Raw genomic sequence first — 13,471 nt, 5'->3', positions numbered from 1 at the left:
GATGCCGCGCGCCTCTGACGCGCACTTCCCCGAATAGAAACCCAAGTACCTCTGTAACAAAGTGATGCAACTCTGCTCAGATGTCACTTAAGGTTTTTGCTCGGCACAGATTGAAGTTATTTCGGATAATTAAGAAATCATTTTGGGGGGAAAGGAATGCGACTCGAGCGTGCAAGTCTATGGGCTTGATGAGCCAGAATAGGGTCCTCACGTTTAAATTGCTTCATTTGGAGCAGCACAGTAATGAGTAAACAATCTTAACTAATCATAAACTATTTGAATCGTGTCGTATAATCATTAAATCACGATTCACTTACTGCGAAAGACCTTAAAGACTTAAAAAGTGTTAAGTACAGTTTGGATCAGGCATGTAACACTGAGGGAAGGGTAAAGACAAAAGCACAGGCCAAATTGGAAGAATTACATGAATGTGGCAGCTGCAGCAGCAGTCAAATACAGTACATATACCCAGAGACAGGCCATACAGCCTGATGGGACGGAAACTGTATCCAGGCGAGCCCAGTGCCTCTGGCTGCCTGTTTGTCACCTGTCTCGGGATGGGCGCCGCAGAGCAGGTTCACATTTCTGTGATTTAGGATTTGTAGGAACCTAAGCCCAATTTTCTGGTAGTGGGCTGGCTGCATGAGTTCCTATATCACTGTCATGCCAAACCTCCAGATGTAAACAAGAAAACACATGGAACTGCAAAACTCAATCAAAACGATCCCCCCGAGACATTCCCTAATTGTGCTGAACTGATTTCAAAAACTGATTGTAACGTGTAACTACACTAGTTATTTTGCTTGGGAGGCCGCCGGGGCCCCTTGAAAGTCCCCGGGCCAAGTTTGGGGACCCACTGCTCCAGCCTACCGGTGATAACAGGAACAGGATCGGGCGCTACAGTGGGATGGATGAGCGCCATATTGCGGGTTGAGCAGAGGGAGGGGGAAATCTGCCGCTGCAAGACTGTCTTGCAATTATATCATCAAAGGCACATCAGCTCTGGTAAGACCTCGCACATGTAGACCACCCATGTGTTGTATGTGTTGACTGAATTAAGCCTGTAGCGCGGCGAGGACGGAGCCGTGCCGTCTACTTTGCGCACTTTTCCGCGCCTCCCCACAAAGGAGGCAAATCTCACAACAGGTGTCTGTGGGATTAGTGAGGCTGTTGCTCGCTGAAACCTAGACTACGGCTAAGTTAAAAGTCAGGGTGAAATAGGTTCCAAATGCAACGATGCTGATAGCCTTATGTCCCGAGAGAAAGGCGTCGGGTTAAATCTATCTGCTGTTTGACGATTTGTCTTTTTACAGATGATTTCGGGAAAATCCACGTCTGCTGTGGCTCTCTGCGCCGCTAAAATGTGGATTTTCTCCTACATGTTTTTCTTGCCACTATGGGTGTGTGCTCACTTTACATGGAATTGATATATTATGCAAAAGAAAGTGAAATAGAAGATTACTGTGTAACATTGTACAGGTTACAGTGTCACTACTGACTCCATCCTGGCGTTTTCCCTGAGCTCTATCCATTGATGACTTCCTATAATTTGGTGTTTTTCTGTGGCTCAGAGGACGACTTTAATAGGCGATACATACCAAGCCTGGGATAAACGACTTCCGTTTATCTAATTTAGGGTCTGTGTCTCCTACCCATTGAAGGCTTCACAAAAAAGGCATAGAGAGAAGGGTGGGGACAAACTTTATCATAGCTGTTGGGTGAGGCTCATTTAGTTCCATATTTAATCTCGGCGCAAGGGTGATTCACCAGTGTGAAGCTGCTTAGATTACAAAAACAGGTATTCCTGTTAGAGAAATTCAAAATACAAGCCTTCTTGACAAACCAGCGGTTTTATGGCGTAGGGCACAAAATGTGAAGCAATGAAATTATATTTGTTAAACCTGCAATTACCACGCTTACAAATCCAAAGTATCTCCAGTCTCTTTCTCCAAAAATGCACAAAATGTGCTTTTATTTTGAAGGCCACACCGTGTGACTTCCGTTGTTCGGCTGTGTAACAGTCAGCTTGACGTCGGCTGGTGATTCATGATGATGACTGTCGCCTACTTGAGTACCGCGGGGCTCACACCGTGGTTTAAGTATCGCCGAAGTGGGTGAAACTCGTTTCTCCTCTTTCTCTCTCATCAGGAAGGCGCAGGGAGAGCCGCATTCATACGGAGCCCAGGTCTCTTCTGTGGGAAAACACTTTACAGCTCCTCACACAGAGCCAGGAAAAGGACAGAAAATGCCCAAAGCGGTAAGTAGCTGTCGGTTTATTGGCTAATTTAGCTTACTCTCCGCTTATTACTGTATACCTCACTGCTTTATTAGGCTAATACGGGCATGGCAATCTGAAAACGCAACATGTATCGCTAGCTAGTGGGAGCCATTTAAATTGTTTATTCACATTTCTATCCGAAAAGCAGAGTTTGTTTGTCGTTTTAGTCCGACATTAATTAATGCGTTTTATCCGAAATTAATGGTTGTAACGTATCGTGGTAGGTGCTACACTTACGTTAGAGATTGTAGGCTAATGTTATTCCTTGTTGATGGACTCCTGTTTTTCAAGAGAAATGCTTGAATTAATACTTTTCCCCCCTCAAAACGCCAATAATTGACAACAACTAAGTCAAAAGCGTTGGGATCCTTTTGATTAAAAACGGGCTTAAGCCGGTTCCAAGTGTGAGGGGAGGCTGATTGAGCTCAGAGTCGCTTTCTCATTTCATTTTTTTTTTCTTAAGAGATTTACATAAACTCTAGCAGTTGTCCTTGCTCCACTCTTGCTCAGGCTTTGCAGCTTGGAACATTTCTTGCCCTGTATTTCTTGATAGTGAAAACAGATCGCCTGTGCTGTCTAGATCATGCACTCTCCAACTTAAGTAATCACAGAAGCTCTATTTTCACATGCCCACTTAATTACAAGTATTCACAGGGTGGCTTCTTATACACTCTTGGTGAAGGAGCTTCCTCTAAAATAGGACGAATGTCACCAAGCCAAGGAACACTGAACAGAAGAGGAACACTCTTCCATATTTTGCGAAACTGATAGTGTGTGTCATAGGTTTTTGTGTCTATTATTAATGGAGCAAACTCAACTGTAATGCCTTTCTTGAAGAGCAATACCACTCACATCACATGCTCTTCTCGTTGCCTGAGGCTGTCCAACCAGCAACAAAACTGAGGACTGAAATCTGTGATGTTTGAGCAATGTTAAATTCAGTGTATCTCCATTGAACATGATATTCATACAAAGATTCATGCAATGTTTGTCTAATGTCTCGCATCCAGAGTTTGAACATGTGAGTAATAGGACATAGTCACTACTGTATATCCATTTTTCCCAGTTCATCCTTTATAGTGCACTGGCGTGGTACCATAAAGACAGAGGGGATGGAAAATTTCTTTCTTTTTTTTTTTTTTTTTCTTGCCAGACTAGATGGTGATGAATACAGTCCACCCTAAGGCATAGGAACTTATTTTCCAAATTGAAATTGAGGGTTGTTCCTCTTTTAGTCAAGTATCGAGTTTCCATATTCATCCTTTCGGCTTGATGATTTCTAGACATCATGAAACACTCGACTAAAGTCACCACTTCATATTACCAGAAATGATATTAAATTGGATGAAGGCTTTAAAATGTGGGTGAAAATGTTCTTCAAATTATATTTGGGCATGTTGGTAGAACACAAGGCATATTCTCCATCTAGCTCTTGCCTCCCTGTGCCCCACCCCAGCCCTTGCATACACTGACACACAGCACATGCCCCTCCCTTAGCTCACTGTTTGGAAACTTTTAGTAGGCATATAATAGCCAATGTAGACATTACATAGGAAAAATATGATGGAATTTTTTGGAAATGGATGCAAGTTTTTAAAAAAGAAGAAGTAGAAAATAAAGACTTTTTAAGAAGGGAGAATTTGAGGTTTTAATACTTTTTTAATTTTATTCCTGGAAAGTGCCTGGGAACATATCTTTTTTTTTTTTTTTTTTACTCTTTTGACTACATCACCTTTAAAAAATATACCAAAATGTCCACTGATATTAATGACAAAGACTTTGCTAAAAATGAAACTAGATAAATGAAAAAAAAAAAAAGGCTCAGACTTGGACACTTTGTACTCGAGAGATCAAAAACAAAATGAAACTTTACTCCCTAAAGCCGGCTGAACATGACTAACGTGTGTCTGCCGTTGAACAGTGCCGTGTTTTGTACCAACCATTAGCACAGCATAGGTCAGTGTCATAAAGTGTGTTGTTGGTTTGTTTATAATGGCCTCAGGGTTGTCATGAGCGTCACCGTGGAAATGACATCATTACACTGTGTGATAGCCGTCCAGTGCAGCCCCTCTGGTAGCCACAAAACTCTGCCTTTTTGGGTGATAGTGGCTCACTGTTTTCTTTTCCATGATATGAAGCACACACAAGCCCTGATTTTTTCTTTCCTCCAGCCTGCTTACTGTTCAATACACGTCCTCATGAGTGGCCCAGCTCATAGGCAGCCTTTGCAATATAGCATGAAAAATATCAATAAGACACTAAGTCTGTTTTAATTAACTCACCCCTTTTATTTGGCTATTTTTTTTTTTTTTTTTTTTTTTTTTTTTATAAAAAAGCTTTATACTCTCAAATTAATCCGTATAATGCCAAGCTATCGTCTTAGCACTGGTGAGGTGTGTAAATTGGGGGTTTATATTTTGGCAGTTCTCCTGGCTTTCTAGAGTGGTGTGAAATCAGATTATTAGTAGACAGAGTGTCAGTGAGTCTACAGGGAGTCTTGCAGGTTCTTGAGAACAGTTTAATATTTCTAAACTCAGAGTCTCAAAGAATCATGAATGCATTTCAGTTTTGCTTTTAAATCACTTGCTTTTCATTTGTCTATACTCTAGACTCTCTCAGTCAGCTAATGAGAAATATATCCAATCAAGCAGACCTGCAGTATGCTAATTACATTGTTTTTTTAGTTTCATGTTTATTTGTTTTAATTTGTTTCATATTTTAGGCTTACGAAAATGTGCTGTTCTTAGTTTTTGTCTTAGTTTTAGCTTTTGAAACCCACATACACCCTCCATGGTCGCAGCTGACACACCTGTTGCATCTAAAGGCCTGTCATGTGTTTCTGTCATGATTTCAAACCTGCAAGTATTGTGTGTTTGAAAGACACAACGTTGAAAGCTGAAAGATACTAGCTATAGAAGCAAGACAGCCAGTTGTAGAAAGTTGGTCTAGATTTGAGGAGTTTTGAAGCCTGTTTTGGTCCCTCTGTGACTCATGTTTCACTTATCTGAATGACACATTGTTATGAAGTAAGCGATAGTGCTCCCTGGCTCTTCCAGAATCCTGTTTTCTCGCAGTCACGACCCATGATACAAACCTCACGAGGTGTGGCTATGACCAACATGTATGGGTGTTTCCTTTTTATGTCCAGTTCTATTGTTAGTGTTTGTTCCTTTAAATAATTGATAACTCAATCATGCCTGGAACACCCTTGGGTCATGGTCCACTAGGCAAAAAACTGCTGCAGTTCCTGTCATCTTAAGTATTTCTGTTCACGTGTGACAGGGTCTGTTTTTGGTAATTCACTGAAAAGATGTGACACTTTCAAGTCTTAAAGAAAGGTTGGGTACCGTCCTTCCCCACAGTGCTGCTGCATTTGGCTCAACAGGCACAGCAGTGGTTTATGGCTATACTGCTCCGAGCGTTTCAGCACCATCCCCATGACGACACCCATTGCAAAAGATTCTTGTAAAGCCATTCAAACTATGCAGAAGGTTAAATATTGAATGGTCCTGCCTGAGGAATGCAGCACAACTCATTCAGAGTTTAACTACTGCGGTGATGACCACCAGTTTTCTTTAACTTGACCCGCACAAGCTCCTTAACCTCACCAATCAAAGAAGGGTTAACAAGATGAACTCGGTAAAGGTGCCCTCTGTCTTTGGCATGAAGATCTCTTTTCCAGGAAAAAGCACTTAAATATATCTTTTCCAGGAAAAAGTACTTTAATATAGTTTTTCCACCACAGTGTCTTGGTAGTCAGAGAGCTAGGTTGGCAAAATGTCACATTGTTCTGTTTCTTGCCTTCAGATGTTTTTTATTTTGATCTAGGAATGTAAAAAAGTAAATGTGTTTGGTGTCAGCTGCTCTTGGTGTCATTATGGCAGGGTAGTTAGCCTACATATGGGAATCAATGTCCTATAATAAGTCAGTTATTACTCTTATGATTGAAGCTGGACTTTACATGGTTAATATAAATGCAAGTACTTTCCTCTGACTAAAGTTGCACATTGTGGAACTCTGGGTCTTTGCCCGGTGTATTTTTAGCATATGTGTCATGTTTTCTTTACCGCTCTGAATGGCCTCAGTTTATTGTGAGTTACCGTTAGAGGACTTACTTTGAGATCAGATATCACTCACTCAGTGGTTTCTGTTGGCTTGTCTGTCTGCCCACTCACATGTTCCATTCTGCGTTGGTTTGGATGTGCTTTTCTAGGTGCTCCGTATGTAATTGTTGTAAGTATAGATGCCAACGTTGAGAGAAATATCCTGCACTGTCTGAGCTGCTACTGCTGGCTCACACAATCACTTCTAGCAAGCAAGGTTTCTGATCAGTCTTGCTGTACTCTGGAAGTCTAGGTTCACTAGAATGCATACTGATGATGGTGAAGGACCGCTGGGGACCCAGAGCTGAAAGGGGATCTTTGTTTTGCTGTGTAAATGGAGTTTTCCCCCTCCTCTCCCTGCTTTTTTTCTTTTAGATGTTTCCCACAAGCGAAGCTACTCACCTCCAGCTCAGCATGTGTTTGGCTTTCCCCTTCTGTTACATACCACCATCAGCCAAGTTTTAACAGCAAAAAATGGGGTAACCCCTAAATTGCATTGTGAAGCTTACAGTTTTCTCTCTTCCCTTTTTTCTTCCTGTACTGCACAGAGCTAGGTGCTTTTCTCTGTCTTCAGGACTGACTTGCCAGTTAGTTTCCCAGCCTGTGCTGGTTCAGAGGAAGTATCGGTGCTGTGAGTCACCAGACTACTCAGTGCTGTATCCCAGATGCCGCTTTTCCAGTGGGAGTCATTCAGTGTATTCACTGCTGAGGCTCAGTGCTGTTCACAATGGCCAGGAGTTGAGAGATGGCACTGGAGGCTGTGCTTGCTTCAGCTCTGTGTCCACAAACCTCTATAAGGTTTTCGTTGGGCATTAATAGCTTGAGTCAATAAGTGCGGGTGCCATGTTTTTTCACAGCCTCCACACATACCAGAAGCATTTCACATTGTACCCAGAGAATGGAGGTACAGTTCATGTGCATTATCTCAAAGCAGTCATTGTAAATATTTCTCTGTCTTTGCGTGTTTTTTGTCAGCAAAATTCTGATGTCATTTTCTGATAATTAACGTACAGAACAGAATATTGTTTCTTTCCATTCTGGCACACAGTTGACGTCAGCTCTCATTATTCTGTATGACACACAGTAAAGCTGTTTGTAATGGTTTTAAATCATACATTAATCACTTGGGTGGATCCCCTTAACTGGACATTCAATTCTCCACTCATAAAGCAGGTCTCAGCTCTATGGTCCACTTTTTTGTATGCATAGGTCAATCTGATCAATCATTAACCACAGAACTAAAAGGCAGGCCCCTTTTCTGTGAAAGGGAAGGAAAGGCTTTTTTCTGGACATGCTAACTGCCCTGCCTTTGTCATCCTTACATGACTGTTAGTCATGCAGGAAATGTCAGTCACACATGACAGAAATTTTACCAGCCATTTTGATACAAATGGTCTTTAAAGATGACAACTCACTATTTGTCAAAGCGGCTAGTGGAGTGTCTGGTATTATTTTCCCACCCTGACTGTTGGTCTCCAAGGTTCCTGTGCTTATCACCACTAGGGGCTCATTCCAAATAGCCTTTATTAGCTTGTGTTGTAATGTGGCACTTGCAGTAGATATGCCATTTTTATTTTGTATCAAGGGGGGAATGGAATATTTCATAATGTGCATATTTTTCTTGAATTCTAAAAGGCCAGAACTAAATAGTATAACTAAAACATTCTCGATTTTGCCGCTGAATTCCCTTCAATCAGCCCTTCTGTCTAGGAGAGAGCAGAGATAAACACAGCGTTCCATGTGTTTACTCTGCAAACACCCTCCTCCCCACCTTCCTGAAGCCCAGCTCTGCTGTCTGGCATGTGTGGCTTTCTCTACTTTGTATTGGTCTGTAGCCTGTGCACCTCTCAGTTGCTCTGGTCAGTTTTTGAACTGTCTTTCCTATGTGTTTTTACAGGTCAATGTTCGCGTCACCACCATGGACGCTGAGCTGGAGTTTGCCGTCCAGCCCAGCACCACTGGCAAGCAGCTCTTTGACCAGGTCTGTATGCACAGTTATGGTTAGGACTGGATATCCAGAAACAATGCATATCAGTGCTCTTTTTGACCTCTCTTACCAATATTGATGTATCAGTACTGTATCAATCCCCTCTAGTTGATGAACAGTGTAATAATCGCAGGTCTCTATTAGACTCAAAGCATCTTTATTGACACAATAAAGCATCTTTATTGACACAATAAAACAAGTCAATTAATGGTGTGGTACTACCTGTAAAAGCTGGTGGAGTTTGTAGATATTATCCAAAAAAAAAAAAGAATGAAAAGTGCTGTCATAAAAAACATCTAATTATACCCAACTGTAGTACAAATGACTCAAACTGCTACAGCACGTCATCAAGCTAATTAATCTGATTGACGTCACAGAGAAGCGCTTCGTGTTAAGAGAAAGCGTTTCTCCTCTTTATCATCCCTCCAAAGCTCTTTCATCCATTACGTCCAGGTCTGATAGGTTATCTGCCAGAGGAGAGAGTGGAGGAGCTTTTGGCTGCAAGCGCCGCTATCAGTCATTCTCTTCCCGGCAAGATACAGAGACTATTACAAGGGAATTCCTGTGATGAAAAATGTCAGCTTAACATAGCTAATGTGAATAAAAAGGATTTAAAAAGAACATTGTGACAGTTATTGAACTAATGACAGGAATGAAATCACCAGTGTTGCTTGATAACACCAAGAAGTATGAGGCCTGTGAGGCAGTCACACAATGTGCAGGGTGTGGACAACATAAAGGGAACTTGAGCATACATATTTCCCCTAGTAATCATAGCTCTTAACACTATATGAAGTCTGTATTTACCATGGCATTCACAAGGAAATATAATAGCTAATCATTAATAACTTCTTCATTTATACTGATCAGTAATAGAATTTAGGTGGTCTGCCTCTAGCACCATTTGATGCAGTATCTCACATTGCTTTATTATAATGATATTTGATTGGTTGCAAAACATTGACACAAGTAAACATAATTCTGGACTCTCAAAAATAATATGTCTTGTTGGCAGTGTAATTGTCATTTACCATCATCATGCTACCATCTACACAGAAATGAATGTTTGGATCAAGGTGATCATTGGTTGTAATGAAAGTTTTCCTGCCACATAATTGCTCCATCTCATGAAATATGCAAACATGTATTACAGAAGAACAAACACCCTTTGTTGTGTTGGCACTTGATATGGATTTGCTTTTAACTTCACAATAGCCATCACTAGAACGTAAATGGATTTAATAGCTCTTAGCTCCTACATTATGGTGTGTACTGAATTATGAAGTTTGTTACTTTCCCATTACAGTGCATGTGGTTATGTAATAACTAGAAGCTGTGGCGTCAGGCATGGCACTGTTGTGTTGACCTTTGCTCTCTTTGTTATTGGTTGCTTTATTGTGTTAGTGAGCTAAGAATTTAATATCTATTTTTTCCAGCTCCCCAAATTGGAAGTTGCTGTTGCTCAGATTAATTCCTCATAACCTAAATGTAGCCTAGTCGAAATGTCTGTCATTGATGTGAGCCTCTGTGAGGCCAGTACTGGGAGAGGAAAGGCATTGTTTTAGCCACTTCCTGTATAACTCGTTTTTCAATAGCTAGTGTAGCCTACTGTATGTATTCGTGGCTGCATGTCTGGGGATTCACCCATCGGCACTCTGTTTTTTTCCTTAAGCTTCACTATTGAGAACAGGGTCTTTACAGGCCATATTAGTCATAAAAACTCATAATAGTTAGGGTTAGAGTTAGAAATGAAATATATTTCCCATGGTATCCCCAAGAGCTTAACTCTTAAGATTTTAAGTAGAGAGAATAAATGTTGTTTGTGAGATATTGATGCCTCCGCTGTTAGTGGGTGGACAGGGGTTTGGTTAGTGTTGTTGTGTGTGTGTGATGTAGGCCTACTGAATCCCAAGTCCTTGTGAAAATTGTACTTTCAAAAAGAGCAGCTGGGGCGCTGCTCTGAGATCTCCCCTTGTGTCTGCCCTCTGAGTCTGTGTGTATGTGTGTGCGTGTGTTTTCCCTTTTCTTTTTAAGGTGTAGCTCAAGACCCAGATGTTACCTCTTGGACATTGGTCTATTTTTAGGTATTGAATTCTTCAGCCTACATGTTAAAATGGCTCTCTGTGGAGGGTGTGATAGATAATCACTCAGTCTCTGTGATAGTGTCAGAGACAGTTCAACGCTCAGTTTTGGGACAAAGTTGCTGTTAACTAAATCAAGCATGATAAAGCTGTCTGCCAGGCCTTGAAGCATGTCTGAAGTCCAGATAATTCCAGGTGCGTACTTTTCTTAGCAGCGCTGACGGCAGCAGATTAATTCAGTTGACGTGTATCTCATGTCCTTAAAGCGTGCCATTGGCCTGATTTAGTCGTGAACGGGTGCATTGGCAGTCATCCACAGCAACGGACACTCTGTCTCTGACACTCTCACACACACAGATAGAGACATAGACAGGTTCTGTGGAAATGCTGAGTAACATCAGTGAGCTCATTCCCAGGGAGAGTGTGAGGCCTGGTGTGGCCCCTGTGGTCAGCTCTGATCATAGCCTTAGTGCCTGTCATGTCACTCTTACAGAGGAGTGGCTGCCACTCCCCTACACTCCTCCCCCAGTTTCATTTCCATCTGCTCATGCCCTGCTCGTTTCATTATGCCTTTAACTGCATTTACAAAATCGTTCACAGCTGTTCTATTGTTGTAATGTCTGTGATCAGTGGTTGTTAAAACACCAACAGTCAATCATCAGACACCAATAATTTGGATGTTTTGAAAGGCTTAATACATAACAACGCCTCCCTTGTAGTGTCGCCACAATAACAAAGATATCAATATTCTTTTGATACAATAATATAAATGTTACACAAAAATTATTATGAGTGTGTTATGAATTGTTTTGTTAAGTACTGGAGTTTTGTTTTCCCCCCACAAGAATCACCCTGCTCGTTAGGAGAAAGTGGGTGCACCTGTGGTGTCCACTCCCAGCTGAAGGTCTTTGATTAATCAGCAGGGCTGGGAGGATATATAAGGAGCAGTTGCTGATCAGTTTAGTTTTGGTTGTGAGGGTGTGAGAGTCAACACCATCAGTTGGCTCTCTTGGTATTTAGAAAGGATAAACCAGTCTTTTGTGTGGGGTTTTTTGTGTTTTTGCCTTCTCCGGGTCCACGACTTCCACTCTCTAACTCTAACAAGTGAAAAGTGCTTTCAAAAACTTTTCACAATGAGCAGTGTTTCAGAAATGCTATGGGATTGTAAGCAGCAAAACAAAAAAATTTCAGCTATACCCTAGTGCACAAACTGGTGCCATGGAGGGCCAAGAGCCTGCAGGTTTTCATTCCAATTGAAAACTTCACCAGGTGATTTCACTGATTACCTTACCGTCAAGCAGAGAGAACGGACTAATCAGTGAGATCACCTGGTGGAGTTTTTGGTTGGAATGAAAACCTGCAGCCTGTTGGCCCTCCATGGCACAAGTTTGACATCCCTGTAGTATATTAACTGGTAAATTTATATTTATACTGTCATTTGTACAAACAGTTCACAAACTGCTGCAGCATGTCATCATGCTGTTAATTGAATTTACATCACAGAGAAGCATTTTTGTAAGAGAAAGTGTCTCTCCTATTTATCATCCCTCCAAAGCCATCATACTAATGAAGATCTCAATACTATTTCAGTACTGCTGACAGCATGCGGCAACATGTTAAGCAGTTGATGACAGAACTGAACATAACTGAAACCACATCAATCTAAACTGGTGCCTGTGGCGAAAGTATATTAACTGACAAAGACAGACACCCAGCTGACCTCTAATCTCAGGTGCAGATGCTTCATAGCCTTTCTTGTTTGCTGTGGTATTGTAGAAGTAATAGTATTATTGGTCCTGTTGTCCTGTTTGTCATGTTATTAAACTTAGTAATGGTATTGAAGTTGAAGCACTTTCAGCATGACAGCACTGCTTCCTTCAGCGTTCTACTTATTCACAATGAATGTGTAGTCTGACAGTAATAGACCCATTTCCTTTGGGCCAGCACCCACTCTCCCCCCTACACACTCCCTTCATCTTTGTGCCTGTCCCTGTTCGGGGCCCCGGCTGGGTGAGCCCCTCCCTTCCCCTCGTCAGCCACTAGAGGAGTCCACGTTAGTCAGCTCAGAGGATGCAGTGAGTAATGCTGTTTCAGCCCAGCGGCATTCCTCTCTCTCACCACAGGGCCCAGGCTCCTATAAACTCAGCTGCGAGACTTTCACTCTCAGTCAGAAGACTGTAAGACACGCCAACTTTTCCTATGTGGAGGCGGCACGTGCTGCCTAACATTAAAGCAGAAACTCTGCTCCCCCACCCTAAAATGGCACTCAAGTGGCTGGTGACTCTGTTTATCAGGATTTGCCTGAGTCTGTAAAGGTTTAGATTCTGTGACTTGACTGCAAATATTTCACTCAGCTTAAATTTCTGTAATCATTGCCAGAATGAAGTAAACTTAGACTCCCTGTTTTGTAACAACTCATAAGTGGCTCTCATAAGGAGGTTCCCTGTACAGCCTCTTGACATTTGTATGATGAATCTTAACCTCCAGATTTTATTTATATAGGTTTATTCATAGGACAGATATAATGACAGACATATTGTAAGCAGCTGCCCACATTGTTGTTCTGCAGCATTCATTTTTCATTTTTCATTCGTTGTTCATTTTTCATAGCACCCTTGTAACAGTTAAGAGCATGATGGTTAGGAGTCTTTGCTGTGTACTGGCAAGCAAACCTGCAAGAGTAGTTTACCCCAAAATGACCATGTTGTCATTATCTAGTCAACTTCAGTTGAAACACTGGTAAAGTTGTATGTCCATATAACACGTGGCAAGCTTGCTGCTACAGCTACCTTTCAGTTTTCTTAAAAAACAACTGGACTGGAGACCTTTTCTTCAGATTTACTCTAAACCGTTGTGCAACATAACCTGTGTGTTTTAAAGCCACATGCTTACTTTTACTTCATTACTTTTGATTTTTGTGCGCTCACAGAGCCCTACAGTGGAAGAGTCTGGTTGCCTTTCAGCTCGTACATACAGGTTGTATAGATGTGAATACACCATAACATTTATTGAGCTACACTTT

General features: G+C 41.6%; 2 protein-coding genes across 2 annotated transcripts in view; both read left to right on the top strand.

The window, feature by feature from the left end:
* Window positions 1–337, top strand: part of tagapb (T cell activation RhoGTPase activating protein b) — a 33,468-nt gene extending 33,131 nt beyond the window's left edge. The window contains exon 16 of the transcript XR_003927944.1: window positions 326–337. The gene's annotated coding sequence lies outside the window, so the exon portion shown is untranslated. The remainder of the gene's footprint in view (window positions 1–325) is intronic.
* A 578-nt stretch (window positions 338–915) lies between these two features.
* Window positions 916–13,471, top strand: part of ezrb (ezrin b) — a 32,983-nt gene continuing 20,427 nt past the window's right edge. Inside the window, exons 1-3 of the mRNA XM_030046910.1 lie at window positions 916–1,005; window positions 2,149–2,257; window positions 8,279–8,362. Coding sequence (XP_029902770.1) covers window positions 2,246–2,257; window positions 8,279–8,362 — 96 coding nt within the window. The 5' untranslated portion in view covers window positions 916–1,005; window positions 2,149–2,245. The remainder of the gene's footprint in view (window positions 1,006–2,148; window positions 2,258–8,278; window positions 8,363–13,471) is intronic.

Source organism: Myripristis murdjan, chromosome 24 (assembly GCF_902150065.1).
Source record: "Myripristis murdjan chromosome 24, fMyrMur1.1, whole genome shotgun sequence".
Lineage (NCBI taxonomy): Eukaryota > Metazoa > Chordata > Actinopteri > Holocentriformes > Holocentridae > Myripristis > Myripristis murdjan.
Note: the sequence above shows the minus strand (reverse complement) of the source record. Positions and strands in the feature narration are given on the sequence as shown.